This window comes from Triplophysa rosa, linkage group LG5 (genome assembly GCF_024868665.1).
Source record: "Triplophysa rosa linkage group LG5, Trosa_1v2, whole genome shotgun sequence".
NCBI lineage: Eukaryota > Metazoa > Chordata > Actinopteri > Cypriniformes > Nemacheilidae > Triplophysa > Triplophysa rosa.
The window spans coordinates 20,546,060-20,561,604 of NC_079894.1; the positions used below are offsets into that span (position 1 = coordinate 20,546,060).

Here is a 15,545-nt window from a genome sequence, read left to right on the forward strand (position 1 = left end):
AATCATGTTTACATGATATAAAAAATGACATTAGTCAACAGCCAAATACCAGCTTGAGAATTGTAGGCACCTGTTGCAAGTAGACTTACAAATAAGTTTTGAAAGTAAATCGTTTTATTCAAAGTCATTTTATTTTATATAATTTTTCCAGAACCCCAAAAAATATATTTTGAGGAATGTTGTTAACTGGCACTCATTCACTTGCATTGGTTTTGTGTCCATACAATAGAAGTGAATGGGGTCCAGTGCTGTTCTGTTACCAACTTTCTTCAAAATATCTTCTTTTGTGTTCTGCGGAAGAAAGAAAGTCATACAGGTTTGAAATGACAAGATGGTGAGTAAATGATGACCGAAATTTCATTTTTGGGTTAACTATCACTTTTACTTTAACTTAATAAATGTCAGGCAAAATCAGCAAGCAATAATTTAAAAGCATTACCATTTTTGGAATCAAGAAGTTCTTAAAGATGAACTTGACCTTGCCCCAGTTACCATCTCGGATCACAGCAGGCAGAAGCTACAGTACATTGCAGTTTTTTAAACAACAGCAGATGGGAAGAGTGTTGGACCCATTTTGAAAACAATGTTTTTACAATTTGGTTTGGTGCCACTTTTGTCAACTTCAGTACATGCAACACATAAGGGCAAATGCAGAACTACACTCGTAGACTTTATGGAAACCTATTAACATTCTCAGAAAAATGACATTTTATGTATAATAGGACATTTGACATTGACATAAGTGACCTAATGCATCATTTATTTTTTGTGAAAAAAATCTATTCTGATCTTTCTGAAAGGCACCATCCTCTGTCAAATCGTTTATTTAAAGCAAAATAGTAAAAAGATGAATCTGTTCTTTATGATACATTCGAACAATGACTAGTCTTTTTGTTTGCAGAGAGTAACATGACAAGAGCTGACAGCTTTTCACAAACCCTGCAGTCATTTCCCTCTGAATAGTGTTCAAAATCGATGTTATTTGGCATAAAATATGCCTGACATTTCTACAAGTACACTACTTTTAGTACATCTCATTTCATTGTCAGAGCATTGAGCCATTTTGCAGAGAGTGAATTTCACTGAAGCGTACAAATCACTGAAAATTCCAAGTCAATTGCTTAATTCCATATAAAGTGTATACTGTTTACACAAACTTAGGGACGTAAAAAGAAAAACAAAAGGAGAGTAAGAAATTGAGCACGAGTTTGGGTTAATGTTTGAGAAATCTGTGAAACAAAAGAAAGATAAATTTTACTATCTTATCCTTTCATGCATAGAGGTCACATACAGTTGCACATTAACCACTTAAGAGGACACTATAGTGGACCATCCTCATTTACTTTGACCTTTCAGATGTCCACTCATGTATAAAAAAGTGAAAATGTGTGTAAAAACATTAAGAGCAATTAAAAGACGAGGTTGTGAGGCGAACATAAAAAAAAGAGGGCAAAAAAAGGACAATTAGCACTAACTTATGATAACCCCATTTCTTCCACAGGGTTTCACAGGGTTGAATGTTTGTTCTCTCACCATCCACACCAGACCTTCACGATTATCATCCAACCCAACAGCCTCATATTGCTGCTACATTCATGCCACCCTTCTTTCTGCTTATCTCAGATCTTTGTATTCCACTCTAGGTGCATCTGAATACCACTCATCACCCTCAAGCTCAGGCTTTTCCTTCCTCTCCCGGCTGCACTGCAGTCGTATTTCACTTTGACAAGACCCTCTGACTCATTCCTAATGACTAGCATTATCTGACAGGTTTGTTTATCTTGGTATCATTCTTGGTACTGGGGGGCTAAATTTAGCACTTGACTTGTACCTGCCCTGGGGGGCTGTTACTTATATAAGCATGTTCTGGTAGCATCTGCAAGGAACATAAACGTAATCATACTGTATGAGCATTGTGTGAATAAATGCATGTAGAGGGAAAGTTTAAGTAGACCAAAATTAGCATCATGAATTGCAAGATTTTCTGATCTAAAGGGATAGTTCACCCAAAAATATAAATTTTGTCATCATTTACTCACCCCTTTGTCATTTCAAACCTCTATGACTTTCTTTCTTCCACAGAACAAGATATTTTGAAAATTGTTGTTAACTGGACGGTGTTAGCTGTTCGATACCAAGTTTCTTCAAAATATCTTCTTTTGTGTTCTGCAGAAGAAAGAAAGTCATAAAGTTTTAAATGACAAGAGGGTGAGTAAATGATGACAACATTTTCATTTTGGGGTTAATTCTCACTTTAAGCTTCTCAGACATTTGGGACATTAATTCATCCAAAAACGAAAAATCTGTCATCATTTATTCACCCTCAGGTTGTTTCAAACATGTATAAATGTCTTTGTTCCAATGAACACAGAGAAAGATATTTGGAAGAATGTTAGCAATTTTCAGCTCTGGGACATCATCCACTACCATAGTAGGAAAAAAATATTGTATTTTTTTGTTCTGTTGAACACATAATAAGAATTTAGAAAAACAAAGAGTTCTCGGGCACCTTTGACTACCATTTAATTCTTCCTACTATGTTAGTCAATGATGTCCCAGAACTGAAAATTACTAACATTCTTCCAAATATCTTTCTCTGTGTTCATCAGAACAAAGTAACTTATACAGGTATGAAATTACATAATGGTGAGTAAATGATGACATCTGATGACAATGATGAATATTTATTTTTGGGTGAACTATCCCTTTAAGAATACGATTTTTAGCCTTCCAGTGTTATTTTTACACCAAATAATGTGTAGGAGATTAGCAGAGTATATTTTACCTCATTGGGGGAATATTCAGTAGTCGCTCTCAATCAGTAACCTGCTTGTTTAGTCCGTAATACATCCACATAGATTCTGTCTGAACACCAAATAGTTGTCAAAATGCTATGAGTTTGTGAAAAATGTCAAACCTAGGGCTGTTCGATTCAGATTTTTTAAAAGTAGATTCCAATTCCTGGTTTGGGAATCGAAAGAATCTATTCCAAGAATCGATATCTAGCTGCTGTTTTTGATTCCATTTTTATTTGTAATTAAAAAATGTACACATTTTTAATGCAATACAATTTTCTAATCTGTCACTTTTTACATTTATTAATCGTTTATTGTTTCTATACCCCAAACCTTAACCAAATATGTCGATCTTGTCCTGCAATTCCAATGTATCATAATATCATTAATAAGCTTTCTCAGTTTTTTTATTTACTAGCTGTTTTCAAAAAGCACAGGTCAAATTACTATTAACTATTTTTAAAGTTATTCAGCAGTGTACACAAAAATATTTGCAGAATCTAGATAGACAGATCGATAATCAGTAAATTGTATTAAGAATGCTGTGCACATACTGTAAGTGTAAATGACAGACAGATTTCTAGAGATCATGCAGATCTATGCAGATCTTTCCGCTCTGCATACAGTGGATTTGCGCTGAAAATGACTTAGGTTTAAATTAATAAATAGATAAATGTGCCAATAAACAAACAAATTAATCAGTAAATGAATGAATAAATGAATGAAACAATAGAAATAAATAAAAAATATTAAAGAAATTACACGGTCACGATGGCTGATGTTATTGTAAGGATGGATGATATATCTGCATTGTGTGTGCAAACAAAGCTTTTGCTTTTATGAATGCAGAACATTATGTTATGCAGCTCTAGACTTCATCCATTAGTTTTTTTTTCTGAAGTCTGTAATTTTTTAGACAAGAAACTAATGTGATTTAGTCAAGGCGGGGCTTGTGCTTATAAAGGCTCTTAAAGAGGAGTCGATTCCTTTCTTGATTCTCAACGCCTTGGAATCAAGGAATCGATTCTTTTTGGAATCAATTCCCAGCCCTAGTCAAACCCCCTCAGGAGACGAGAAAAATCAAACTGCCTCTCTTTCCCTCACACACATTGTTCTATGGGTCGGCATTGATCTTAAGCTCTGTGTGAAGCTAAACATGCTTAAATGTGGAGATACTGGTTTGTGCATTACTGGTTTTCTTAATTGGATGGTACAGTTCAAACCAACTAATTTACTCATCATGATCCATACATGTTTCTTGCATGAAGCACAACAAGGGAAATTTTAGAGATTCTCATTGCAAATTTCTTTACATACACTGAAAGTACATCATAGCATTGGTGTGTGTCAGACGAGAAAAAAATCACAGGGGCTCGGAACAACATAAGCGTGTGTGAAATACGAAAGAATTATAGTTTTGGGGTAAAATATTACTTTAAGATGTTTGTTGCTAACTTGCATGCATGAGACCTGCACCGTATACAAGTTTGTTCACCTAAAAATGAAAAATCTGTCATCATTTACTCACCTTCGAGTTGTTCCAAATGTGTATACATTTCTTTGTTCTGATGAATATCTTTCTCTGTGTTCATCAGATTCAGAACAAAGAAATTTGTACACATTTGGAACAACTCGAAGGTGAGTAAATGATGACAGAATTTTCATTTTTGGGTGAAGTATCAATTCAATTCAATTCAATTTTATTTATATAGCGCTTTTCACAATGTGCATTGTTCCAAAGCAGCTTTACAGGAGCAAATAAGAAAAACACAGAAAGGTAAAACACAGCACAGTGCATGGTGTTTATAGACCAAGCAAGATCATCATAATAAATAATATCTAATGAATAAATAAATAAATGCAGTCTCCCGGTGAGCAAGCCAACACTGCACTGCTGTGGCGAGGAACCCAAACTCTAATGATGAATAAATGGAGAAAAAAATACCTCGGGAGAAACCAGGCTCAGCCGGGAGGGCCAGATCTCCTCTGACGTGTCATAGCTGCACTCAGTGACCCCGACCAAAGCCACCGAGCAACGTCCACGAAGAACAGGGAGAGCCCACGAGCCGCGACCCAGGAAGCCCCACCCGCCGAAACCGTGCAGGTCCAACCCGGTCCCATTCCGTGATCAACAACAGACAACAGAGGAACAACCAGGGAAAAGTAGTAATGGCATAATTAACTTTATTCCTCTGTTGTCCGACATCGACCACAAAACAAGACCAACCAGACCAGATCCACACAGTCCCAACAAATGAAACGCCCCGAACCACAACCAACAAGCCCCCCCACTCCCTACAACACCCACCCAGCTACCTCCAATCAAAGTCACTGAGTGCAGCCATAACTTCAAACTGCTGTCGTGTGATGTAAGTTTAGCATTAAATACCAAGTATTGTAAATTTAGCATTTATGTGACAGGTAGTCCGTCTTTGCTCTCGGTTGGGGATGGAATTGTCTGAGCTGGGCCGGCCAGATGGTCGCCTTTTTCTTGGGTGGTGATGGAATTGCCTTGGATGGAGCTGGATGGTCAGTCAGTCCGCAGGCTCTCGCAGGAGGATGGCACGGGATTTTCCGATGTAGCTGGCGTAATCTCTAGTTGTGGATGGGCATATGACGTTCATCTGGGCCTGGCGGAATCTCTCCCTACCTCGGGATGGGCATCCCGAGGCGAGGGCAGAAACAGAAAGAGAATAATTAGCGTAGCTGCTGTTCATTAGCTATGTATTAGTGAATGCTTGGCTGAAAAGATGTGTCTTTAATCTAGATTTAAATTGGGAGAGTGTGTCTGACCCTCGAATAGTATCGGGGAGGCTATTCCAGAGTTTAGGTGCTACGTATGAGAAAGCTCTACCCCCTTTGGTGGATTTAGTTATTCTAGGTGTTATCAAAAGTCTGGAGTTTTGAGATCTTAGAGAGCGTGATGGGTTGTAGTGTGGTAGAAGCTCTGTTATGTAGGTAGGGGCTAAACCGTTTAAGGCTTTATAAGTAATTAAAAGAACTTTAAAGTCAATACGATACTTAATGGGTAACCAGTGAAGGGTTGATAACATTGGGGTTATGTGATCGTATTTTCTGGACCTGGTTAGAACTCTGGCAGCTGCATTCTGAACTAACTGTAGTTTGTTTATTGATGCTGCAGGACAACCACTAAGCAGTGCATTACAGTAGTCAAGTCTTGAGGTCACAAATGCATGAATAAGCTTCTCTGCGTCAGCCACACATAAAATATTTCGCAATTTGGCAACATTTCTAAGGTGGAAGAAGGCTGTTTTTGTGACATTTGAGATGTGATTTTTAAATGACAGGTTGCTGTCTAATATAACGCCAAGGTCTTTAACTGTATTTGTTGGAGTAACAGTGCAGCCTTCAATTTGCAGGTCATAATCCGAAATATTCTGCTCACGTGTCTTTGGTCCGATAAGTAATATTTCTGTTTTATTAGAATTTAAAAGAAGGAAATTACAAGTCATCCAATGCTTTATATCGTCGATGCACTCTGCCAATTTGGATAGTTGGAAGGAATCATCTGGTCTTGATGAGATATATTATAGCTGAGTATCAACTGCATAACAGTGGAAGCTAATTCCATGTTTTCTAATAATGTTTCCAAGGGGCAGCATGTATATGGAGAATAGCAAGGGTCCTAAAACGGATCCCTGAGGTAATCCATAATTTATTTGCGTTAGATTTGATGATTCCCCATTTAAATGGACAAATTGATGTCTGTCTGATAAGTAAGATCTGAACCATTGTAGTGCCTGTCCCTGAATACCGGTATAATTGTGTAAGCGATCTAGAAGTATTTTATGGTCTACAGTATCGAACGAGTATCGTATCCCTTTAATCTCATTAACAAACATTATTACATTCAGCTTTTTACAGTAACTAATTCATGGTGGACAAAATTGATTTTACGTCTCTCTAATGAGTCTAAGCTGATATAATAATTGAACTATAAGGGAATAATAAAAATAAAGATTATACAAGAATTAAGGAAATGTTGCCTAAAATATTTTAGAGGCTGGGCTGCAATACACATCTTTAGATTATTGAGTGCAATAATCAGTTAACTGCAGCACTTTACTGAATGACAATACCAGCTTCCTATGCACATACAGCTAAACCATCATGCTCAATCAATCATGCTCATGTTCTGCAGTACCACCATAATCAATGAGGCAGAAAATGTGTGTGTGAGTGTTGGTGTGCAAACCACAGATTTGATAAGAGATTACTGAAGAAATAGGATTATTCAGGCAGCATTTCAGTAATAATTATGTATGTGTTTCATGCAACTATAGTCTCACTCCAGTATGTTGCAATTTAGTTAAACATTAAAAACACTGTAAAATTACACAGAATTGTGGGCACATGTGTGTCTGTTTTAGCAGATGCTTGGATAAAATAGAGCTTAATCACACCCAATTCCTGTGAAGCAAAGGTCTTTATCTGTGTATTTGGTCCTCTCTCTCTCTCTCTCTCTCTCTCTCTCTCTCTCTCTCTCTCTCTCTCTCACACACACACACACAGTACACACAAACAGAGGCCCTCATAGTTTAGGCAGCTGGAATGGTTTATCCTAATATAATCCAGTTATACAGAGGAGGTCTGTCACAGGCAGACATTACATGCATCACATTGTGACTACTGCAAATGATTTGATTCTGACTGGTTTGATATGTACAGTAGTAAGTGACAGGTTTATGTAATAAGACATGATATTAGGTTCTGATCAGGTCAGAAATGCAGGTTTTAATATTCTCTTGTTCTCATACAGTACAATTTTTCATTGACTAGCTCTAAACATAACCCTCACACAAACCTGTAGGACGTTATTAGATTGAAACATGGTTTAGACAATTTATGAGAATATAATTTTACTAGGGTATTGCGATACAGTTTACTCATCATGAAAGGAATTTGTTATTCTTAATGTATATACAACTAATGAATGTCATCACAATGAAAATGAGTATTTAAGACTTGCTTTTATTACCTCATTTTTAAAAAATGTTACTACTTAGTGTATTGTTGGGGTTATGAATGCTGACATTTCAGATAAGACTTCTTTATTTGCTAATCATATTGTTCAGTTTTGTCACGATAATAATTTTGGATTGTCAAGTAAAGTGCTGTTGCCTGTGGATAGTTTTACTTATGTAAGTGAGGCTTGGAATACCACATCATGCTATCATCTGCTTATGCTCATGCCTCTTTGGAGTGTATGAGTATTTTATATGGCACAGTATCTTCTATGATTATAAATGTTGGTCGTATCACTCTGGTATCTAATAATGAGATTGACATAAATACTGCAAAAATGGATTGGTCAGCAAGTACAAAGGAAGATCTTGTGGCTTATTATGATAGATAACAGATAAGCTTCTGAGTAATATTATACCCAAAGATGCATTAATGTGTAGTGATGTTAATTGTAAGGATGTACAGCATCACACACACATTTGCTCAACGTACAATGATATAGTGAATGCTGTTTACAATTGTAGCAAGTTATATCGCACAAGAATAAGAGAAATAATATCAGGCCTGGATGGAGTAGGCATGTAGCTGTGTATCATGCTGAAGCTCGGGAAGCTACTAATACATGGATTATGGCAGGGAGACCCAGACAAGGGCCTGATCTTGAACACAAGAAGATTACCAAAGCAAGATATAAGTATGTTATTCGTTTGTTTGTAAAAATTAGCAAGCTTTGAGAGCGGACTCTAAATAGTAATATTACAGACTTTTGGAAAGAAGCGAGATCTCTTAAAGGGGTCATATGACACGGCTAAAACAAATATTATCGTTTGTTTTAAATGTAATGCAATGTGTATACACGATTTAAGGTTCAAAAACGCTGTATTTTTCACACTCCGTGCATGTTTGTTTCTCCTCTTTGCACTGCCTCTCTGAAACACGCAGATTTTTTATAAAGCTCATCGCTCTGAAAAGCGAGGTGTGCTATGATTGGCCAGTTAACCAGTGCGTAGTGATTGGTCGAATACTGCAAGGGTGTGACGGAAATGTGACGCCTCTTACCATATTTGGATTTGTGGGGGTGTGGTGACGAGGTGTTTCAGGCAGGTCTGGGTGAGCATTCGCTTTTAGATAGAATGCATCTTTTGTTCTGGCACTTTAATTTTTGCAATTTTACTTATAACACACCAAAGACAGAAAAACACGTAATTCGTGCCATATGACCCCTTTAACAATTGCATATCATCTCTCCCTTGTACTGTTGACAGTGTTTCCGGAACAGATAATATTGCAGACTTATGGAGGCATTACTATTGTAATTTAACTATGTTCAAAATAACCCTCATGATGTGGGGAATATAAAAGTAAATGATCCAATATTGATAACAACACACGAGGTGCATCATGCCATAAGTAAGTCTGATGACAAAGCTAGTGGTCTAGATCATATCTCTGCTGAACATCTAGGAGGAACATCAAGTAGGAGGATAGTCCCTCTTTTAGCTGTCTGTTTTACTGGTTTTTTGATTCTTGGTTTATCACCAGACTCGATGTTGTCTGTTTTATTAGTGCCAGTTATTAAAGATAAAGCTGGTAAAGCTCATAGCCTTAGTCAGTATTTTATCTAAAGTTTTAGAAATTATTTTGTTGGATAGGATAAGTGTGCTTATTAACTCTGCAGATAATCCCTGTTGAAAAAACAGCATATGCTGGTTTGAAGCATGGTAGCTGGTTTGTGCTGGTTTAAGATGGTTGTGTGCTAAAATGGTCACAAGCTGGTCCTAAACTGGTCATGTGCTGGTTTAGGACCATCTTAAACCAGCACATGACCAGCTAAGGACCATCTTAAACCAGCACATGACCATCTTAAACCAGCACAAACCAGTTACCATGTTTCAAAACCTACCTAACCAGCATTTGCTGGTTTTTTCAACAGGGAATCAGTTTGGGTTTAAAGCAAAACATGGCACTGACTTGTATATGCTCTTGTATATGCTTATTAGGCCCACCAGACAATGCAAGGAAAGAGGGGCAATAAAATCTCTACTCCTTTTGGGGTTAGTAATGGTGTGAGACAAGGAGGAATTTTGTCCCCAGTCTGGTTCAACCTCTATATCTATGATTTATCTAAATAGCTTGCAAAACGGGTTGTATGATAGGGAATATTTTAGTGAATCACATCATGTATGCAGATGAACTTGTTGTGTTCAGTCCCAGTAGTGATGGTCTTCAGCAGCTCTTGAACATATGTTCTTTTTATGGCTTTGAAGATGATATTATATTAGAATGCTAACAAGAGTACTGTTATGATTTGTAGACCTAATGAGGAAAAGAGTTTAAATTTCCCAGTTTTCAGTCTGATAAGAATCTATGGTGGGTGTGAAAGTAAAATATCTTGGGCATTTTATTACTGAGCATTTTACAGATGATGAGGATATAGAGAGGCTACGTCGAATGATGTATATACAGGCTAACATACTTTTACGTAAGTTTGGTTTCTGTTCAGATGAAGAGAAAATATTATTGTTTATAGTATACTGCACTCCATTATATACTGCTCACTTATGGCCAAAGTATACTGCTGCAAGCTTGCAAAGACTCCAAGTAGACTATAATGATGATGCAATGAGGATTGTGCTGTGGAGATAGGTGGCATAGTGCAAGAGAAATGTTTGTGGGACTACAAGTAAATACTTTTCAGGCTCTTTTACAAAATCTTATGTATAAATGTATCTGTTGGCTCGAGTCAAAATATTAAATTATTGAGGGCCTAACTAATATTAGTGTCAGTTCTACACGTATCAGCAGGCTGTGGAGACATTGGTATCACTGTACAGTTATGCATTTATGTATTTGTTTGTTTGTAATTTTTAAATTGGACTTCGAGTCTGTAATAAAAAAAAGTGATGATGATGACTCGTGAAAAAATACATAAAATATATTTTTGGATCATATTTTGTACGGGATGTGTATTTTTGAGGGCAATTTTAAAAGTTAAAAAGTTGTTCCTCACGAGGAATACACACTTCATTAACCCACATATTAAATTGGGAATGCCCTAATCATTTTAGTCGCTCGGTTTTAGGGGAAATTCCAAAATTTCAGACCTTAAAATAAAAACCCACTAAGTATTGAAATAAAACAAATTAGCAACAAAAAACGTCCTCTCTCCTTCCTACCTGTGTCTGCTTTTTTCAGACACGCGCACGCTGCGCGTCCTTTCCTGCTGGCGCGCGACTCTGACTTCCGTGTCTCGACGTCACGCGAGTGTGAAGCAGGGTAGGAAACACGGATGTGTTGCGCTTAATCCACCATCTACAGGTATTCACACTTAACTCTCTTTCTTTACTTCATCATATTTTAACCCAGAGGCTGTGTGAGTATTTCTGTACGTTTGATGGTGTGTGTTTATAGTCGTTGGCTAAATCTCGGTGATGTTAACGGAAAGTGATCGGGTTCGTTTAATCCGTGTGTGTGTGTGTGTGTGTGTGCGTGCGTGTGTGTGTGCGTGTGTGTGTGTGTGTGTGTCTGTCTGTCTGTCTGTCTGTCTGTCTGTCTGTCTGTCTGTGTATTTGTGTGTGCTCCAGCCGTGTTCTCATCCATATGTCGAAGCCAAACCTCCATTCACGCTGATCTAATCCAGGCGCAGTGCAGCGGACAAAGGTTGGACGGAACCGAGTGAAGGAATGCCTGCCGGTAAGTACCCGACCTACAGACCCCAATTTGAAACTATTGACAGGCTGTGTGTGTGTGTGTGTGTGTGTGTGCGCGCGCGCGCGTGTGCGTAGGGTAAACCCTACGGTATGTCCCCACAAAGATGGCAATATCCAAAATCCTTGTCCTTGTGGGGACATTTTTTGGTCCCCATGAGGAAACAAGTTTATAAATCATACAGAATTAACTTTTTTGAAAATCTAAAAGAGCAGAAAGTTTAGTGTGATTGTTAGGGTTAGGGGGTGGGTTAGGGGTAGGGAATATGATATACAGTTTGTACAGTATAAAACCATTGCGTCTATGGAATGTCCCCATAAAACATGGAAACCCAAACATGTGTGTGTGCAAAAAGTTTTCTATGATCTTTGGGTTTAGGGGTAGGAGATAAAATATACAGTTGGTACAGTATAAAAAACATTACGCCTGTGGGCTGTCCCCACGGAGATAGTAAACCAGACACGTGTGTGTGCGTGCGCGCGTGGAATTGTGTGGTTTAAATCGAAACTATAATAGTGTCTGAGTCTTTACTGGTAATGAGTTGGTCTCTTTATCAGTGGGATGTTATCTGACAGATAGAAACCAATGAAACACCATTAAAGAATTAAAGCGGCAGTCTGCAAGTTCTTTTGAGTAAAAATGAGCTAAAACCAATTATTGAGCAAGTACATGAAAGAACGGTGTTTAAAACTGTGTCACTACCCTTGCTGGATTCCCCACCAACGCTTGTAATAATGGTTTGTAATTTGCCCTGTCGGGTCGTCTTTCCCGGAGATCCTTATGTGGTGTCTTTCGTCTATGCGTCATTTCGTCACATTCGTACACAGAACGAAGAGGATCCGGCTGCTAGCCAGGGCGTGTATGCTGCGAGTGACAGGCGGTTTGTAGCGTGTACTCACAACTGTTGGGTAGGATTTCATACAACGTTTAGTATTATCTATGGCGGCGTTTAGTACTTTTACTTTTAAACGCCAAGCAGTGTTGACATCTGGGGATTCATCATTTGTGAAAAACAAGAAAGAACGAACTGAAGACGGTTTACAAAGAAACAGGGAATGTGATCGGACTCGTGCGAAAATTAATATTGGCAAGGCATTTCAAAGGTGGCGTGAATGCGGATGCAGACATCGCTTTATTGCTTCTGAACAGGTAAGACACATTTTTAATATTTCAACAGATAACACAAAAACCGTAGCACACTTGTTGTGTTAATTATAGACGGGTACAGTTTCATCGATTGTTATTTCTCTCGTTATGTTCATTATGATAAATGTAATTTAAGCCCTATTTGCCCAGGATTAGTATTATCTGGGGACCTCGTGTGATTTAGAAATGACCTCTCAACATCTGTATTTCATGTTGCGCGAATTAACACGGACAAGTGAAGCCTGTGATTTTACTCAAATTTACGGACTTATATCGCGGATATGATGGCAAGGCTTTGCATATAGTATATATAGTTGTATGGTGTATAATGATTTATGACCGTGCCTGTCAGCATTTGAGACCCGCGTTCGGGGAACTTCTGTCCGGTTCGCGTTACGGGAGTTTCCATGAGAAATAACAAAATGACCCAGCACCCGAAATAATATCAAAACACTTCAACACAGCCTCCATTTGCGCTATTTGTGTCTGTTTATGTTCTTATTTGTTTCGTCTTATATCATCCGCCATGTTATCTGTGTTTATTATGCGCTACTGATGTACAGTGAAGATTCTCACCGCTGCACTGTCACAGGCCACGACTCAAAACATCAGACTCATCCGCGCAGTTGAGCAGTGCCGAATCACAACTCACGTAAAGAAATATCTCCGCACATCACCTGCAGTAGCAATTACAAACTGAGATGGCGACAAAGAGGCCAATCCTACGGATTGCCGCTTTAAATGGAAGACGCTACATAAATGAATATTGTGAAGGTTTTAATTGTACATAGGTTTCTGGTGGTATTTGTAATGGGAACCACTAGAATTTGCATTGTTTTTTTTCTAACAGGGATGTTTTTTTTTCAGAACTATGGTTATGATCATTCTGTACCATAGCATTACCATGGTACTCACGATCATTGCAGTCTGTTTCTTCTATGATCCCATGCAGGAGATTAGAATGGTGTCTCATGTCAGATTCAGTTGAGGTATTGGCACCAGTGCCAAAAAGCTTGACAGCAGGTGGACAGGCAGGTGATTTAGTGTCAGCATAAAATCTGACTGTGCACTGCAGCATCTAAGACAGCTGTCTTACATAATGTATTTGGATGTCTCTGTTTTTAGAGTTTTTGAAGAGCTTGTGAGTAAAGAGAGATTTCTGTGAGTAAAGAGAGATTTCTGTGCCTCATTCTTACTGTATAATAAACAACTCTCAACTGATGCTCAGGCAAACTCTTCCTATATGACTCATGTGTGCTTTACTTTGGGCTTTGTGATAGTGTTTTGCAATAGTTTAGTGTGGTGGTTGAGGCATGTCTTGTTTAGTTTCATGTTTGACATGCATGAGTGTTTAGGTGTTTCGTTTGTTGGTGTTGTTTGGTACTTGTTGTGACATTGTTTAGTTAAGTGTTTATGATATTTTTAAATGTTGTTTAGTTTAAATTTTGTGATAATTTGAGTGCTATTTAGTTTAGTGTTTAATAAATATAGGCCATATAGCTTTTTGTGGCAATGTTCATCAAACTGTGTAGCTTGATGCAGTAGACCAGACATCCCTGAGGGTTATTGCTGCTGACGTTGTACACGCCAAAGAGAGGTTCAACACACACACAATCTGTGAGAGTAGGGTGACATCTCTACTAAAGTACAAACACAACTCCCATACCCCTCCGAGGGAGTATGATAACCTCTCTGCTCTCTCTCTCTCTCTCTCTCTCTCTCACACACACACACACACACACGCACAGGCGCACACGCACACACACACACACACACACACACGCGCACACACACAAACAGCCTATTCTAGGCAGCCAGGGCCCTGTAAGACAAGCCCTTCATCCTTGAAATAGGATGAGAAAGGAAAATAGAGAGAAAAGGTGATCCTCTAAATTTTGTGATTGCTGTTGACGTGACAAAAAACAGTATGTTCGTTTAGCAAAGTGCTTGCAGAATTGCAGCCTACAATGAGAATTTGTGCAATGAACAGTATAACATTGCACAATTTCAAACAAGTAAAGGAAATAAAATGGAACACCAGCAGTACATTTCATAAACAAAGATGAATATATTAAAGCAGGGTGTCAGCTCCGGGCCACAGGTTAAATGCACACCTGTTTTAACTAATCCAGGTGTTCATGAAAATTGCAGCCAGGTGTGAAGCAGGGCTGGAAATAAGATGCATTTAAATGAAGTCAGAAATATCGTAATTCTGAGTTCTGAGCACATGCACGACCAAGCAAAGTTGTTTTTGTTTTGTGGGAATTATAGATGATTTATGAGTTGTGGCGTTGTATGGGTTGTGTAAATTTCCAACATGATGCAAAGCAAATTTGTTAATGGTAATAGATGATTTTGCAAAGATATTTCAATTTGACAAGTTTGTTTTCCAGTCATTATGAATGCGTGATATGGAAAACCAAATATTTATACTCGATATTATATTATACGATAAATATTATACCTAATATTTATATGTGACTGGAAAAAAGAATAAAAACTACTACTATAGTATTCCCATGACTTTTGTTATGAGCTAACTGTGTGGCACTTTATAGTTTAATTATTGTGGAAAAAAGTGTTATTCATAAAGTTTACAAGTAGGGCTGTCACGATTATGAAATTTGATTGACGATTAATTGTCTAATAAATCATTGCGATTATGGCGATTAATTGTCTGTTTTAGGGCTTTGACGATTATGCCGATTAATTGTCTGTTTTAGAGCTTTGACATTAAATTCTCATACAGTTTTGATTCAGCGATTGTAACGACCATATTGTTCTGAATACAAGACTATGTTTTTTTCTTGGAAATACATTGGAAAAAATTGGGTCATCATATATTTAAGGTTTAGGCTTTTACCTTTTACAATAATACAACCACCAAATACTTGTAAATTAAGTAAATTG

General features: G+C 37.8%; 1 protein-coding gene across 3 annotated transcripts in view; it reads left to right on the plus strand.

Moving 5' to 3' along the window:
- Positions 1-10,987: 10,987 nt before the first annotated feature.
- Positions 10,988-15,545, plus strand: part of efr3a (EFR3 homolog A (S. cerevisiae)) — a 33,527-nt gene continuing 28,969 nt past the window's right edge. For 2 of the 3 annotated variants that reach the window (XM_057333456.1, XM_057333458.1), the window contains exons 1-2: positions 10,988-11,099; positions 11,366-11,474. In XM_057333456.1, coding sequence (XP_057189439.1) covers positions 11,465-11,474 — 10 coding nt within the window. In that variant the 5' untranslated portion in view covers positions 10,988-11,099; positions 11,366-11,464. The remainder of the gene's footprint in view (positions 11,100-11,365; positions 11,475-15,545) is intronic. The other variant, XM_057333457.1, reaches the window with a different exon arrangement.